Source organism: Gracilinanus agilis, chromosome 2, assembly GCF_016433145.1.
Source record: "Gracilinanus agilis isolate LMUSP501 chromosome 2, AgileGrace, whole genome shotgun sequence".
Lineage (NCBI taxonomy): Eukaryota > Metazoa > Chordata > Mammalia > Didelphimorphia > Didelphidae > Gracilinanus > Gracilinanus agilis.
In genome coordinates this window covers 312,895,376-312,898,077 of record NC_058131.1, presented here as the reverse complement: position 1 = coordinate 312,898,077, position 2,702 = coordinate 312,895,376, and the positions used below count along the sequence as shown (strand labels likewise).

Genomic DNA, 2,702 nt, shown 5'->3' with positions numbered 1-2,702 from the left:
GGCCTATATTTAATTCCTCTATATCTTATATATCTGATCCTCATAAGGCATCATAGGATTACAGATTTAGAACTAGAAGGGACCCTAGTAGCCATCTAGTCTCATTTTAGAGATGAGTAATCCAAACCCAGAGAGATTATGTTACTTGCTCAAGGTCATATAACTAGTGTGTGGTAAAGTAAGGAGTCAAACCTACATTGTCTTACTCTAAATTCACTATACCTTCAATTATGCCATACTGCCTCAATATTTGTTGCAAATATTTTCCCAAATTTATAGATAGATTTCCCTCTTATTTTTAGTTGTATTGATTTTGTTTGAAGTATTCTACTTTGTATATGGTGATTTTGTTTTCCAGATCTGGAAACCTCAAATGAAGCAGAATGAGGGGAAAGAACATCAGTAATATCAGAGAATTCATTCTTCTGGGGTTCCCCACAGCCTTGTGGCTCCAGTATCTGCTTTTTGTTCTCTTCCTTTTTGTTTACCTCTTTGTCTTGGTGGAAAACTTCATTATCATCTTCATCATCTGGGCCAACAGCTCCCTTCATAAGCCTATGTATTATTTCCTAGGTAACATGTCATTCCTAGAAGTTTGGTATGTCTCTGACATCATTCCCAAGATGCTGAGTGGTTTTCTCTTTCAGCAAAAAAGTATCTCATTTGTTGGATGCATGACTCAGTTGTACTTCTTCATCTCTCTGATCTGCACAGAGTGTGTCCTTCTGGCCTCCATGGCCTATGACCGCTATGTGGCCATCTGTTTCCCACTCCGGTATGGAGTAATCATGACCACAGGACTCTGTGTGCAATTGGTGGCCTTTTCCTATGCAATTGCTTTCACAATTTCTGTGATCAAGGTCTACTTCATCTCTCATGCTACATTCTGTGGTTCCAGTGTCATTAACCACTTTTTCTGTGATATTTCCCCTATCCTTAAACTAGCTTGCACAGACTTTTCAACAGCTGAACTTGTTGACTTTGTCCTGGGGTTCCTCATCCTGGTGTTCCCACTCATTTCTACCATGCTGTCATATGGCTACATCTCCTCAACTGTCATTCGAATCCCATCATCCACAGGCCGCTGGAAAGCCTTCTCCACATGTGCCTCCCATCTCATTGTTGTGATCATTTTCTACACAGCTTTGATTTTCATGTATGTCCGTCCCAAAGCCATTGACCAAAGGAGTTCCAACAAACTGATTTCAGTCATATACACTGTTGTAACTCCAATTGTGAATCCTTTGATTTACTGCCTGAGAAATAATGAATTCAAGAATTCCCTGAAAAAAACTATGGGTATAGCTCATACTCCTAAAAAATAAACCCTCAACTATCCAAGAAATAAAAAAATCCCAGTACCTTAACCAATGCCTAAAGCATCAAGTTGTTGTAGTGTAGTAGTCATAGTAGTAGTAATAGTAGTAGTAGTAGTAGTAGTAGTAGTAGTAGTAGTAGTAGTAGTAGTAGTAGTAGTAGTAGTAGTAGTACCAGTAGTAGTACCAGTAGTAGTGATGATGATTAACATACTTTTCTGTAATGCTTTATAGAAGTAAAATAACTTTTATACCATTTTATATCCATAGCAGGAACTGAAGATTAGAGTGAGAACTCAAGTGACATTGAGCATAGGGGTTAGGGTCAGAGCTACAGTTTCAGTTGCCATAGAAAACAGAGATAGTGGTCACAAATTGGAATAAGGTTAGGCATGGATTTAGAGATGGAATTTGGATTAGCATCTGAGATTTGAATGTATGCTCTGGATTTTAGGATTGGAACTCAAGGCTAGATTTATAGTGGTGTCTGCGTCTAAGATCTTGCTCAAGTCACCTCAGGTAAATATATATTAAGCAGAGTAAGAGGCAAAAGAGTCAAAGGGAAAAAGAACTAAGTTTGAAGACAGAAAACTTCAGAATACCCTTGCCCCAAGAGTGAATCTATCCCCATTAGATCGTGTACTTCAACTTCCCAGGCCAACTAATAATCTATATATAAAGTCCCTAATTAAAGATTTCTAGGTCATCCTCATGAATTCTATAGCTTTCAGGAACTATTCTTAGTTTTGCCCTCTGGGACCATATAAAATAAAACTCTTCCTCCTTCCTCTGAAAACAAAGATGACTAATTCAAAAATTCTAAAAATCAAAGGAGAGATCATAAAATTGAAAGTAAGAAAACTATTGAATGAATAAATAAGACTAGGAGTTGCTTTACGAAAAAAAAATAATGAAATAGTGTACTAATTAATTTAGCTTTTAAAACAGGAAACTAAAATATTGAGTTACCAGTGTCAAAAATGAAAAAAGTAAATTCACCACCAATGAAGATTGAATTAAAACAATCATTAGTAGCTATTTTGCCCAATTACATGCCAATAAACTTGACAATGTAGGTGAAATGGATGAATATTTACAAAAATATAAAAAACCCAGATAAACAAAAGAAGAAATAGAATACAAAAAATCAAATTTCAGAAAAATGAATTGAGCAAGCCATTAAAGAACTCCAAGAAACAATTCCCAGGGACAGATGGATTCACAAGTGAATTCTATCAAACATTTAAAGATCAATTAATCCAAATACTATATTAACTATTTGGCAAAATAGATCCAGGAGAGACAACTAAGAATTATTGGACTATCTGAAAGTCATTTTTTTTAAAAAGCATATAAATGATATTATAAGAAATTATCAAAGAAATA

The 2,702-nt window shown here is 35.5% G+C and overlaps 1 protein-coding gene across 1 annotated transcript; it reads left to right on the top strand.

Annotated features, from left to right (window-relative positions):
- The first annotated feature begins 383 nt into the window (after nucleotides 1–383).
- Nucleotides 384–1,325, top strand: LOC123233676 (olfactory receptor 6B2-like). The gene has a single exon (XM_044659735.1). The coding sequence runs from the start codon at nucleotides 384–386 to the stop codon at nucleotides 1,323–1,325; it is 942 nt and encodes a 313-aa protein (XP_044515670.1).
- Nucleotides 1,326–2,702: the final 1,377 nt, after the last annotated feature.

What these genes read in the sequence shown, in the direction of transcription:
- LOC123233676 (XM_044659735.1), top strand. Translation starts at nt 384, where the DNA reads ATGAGGGGAAAGAACATCAGTAATATCAGAGAATTCATTCTTCTGGGG.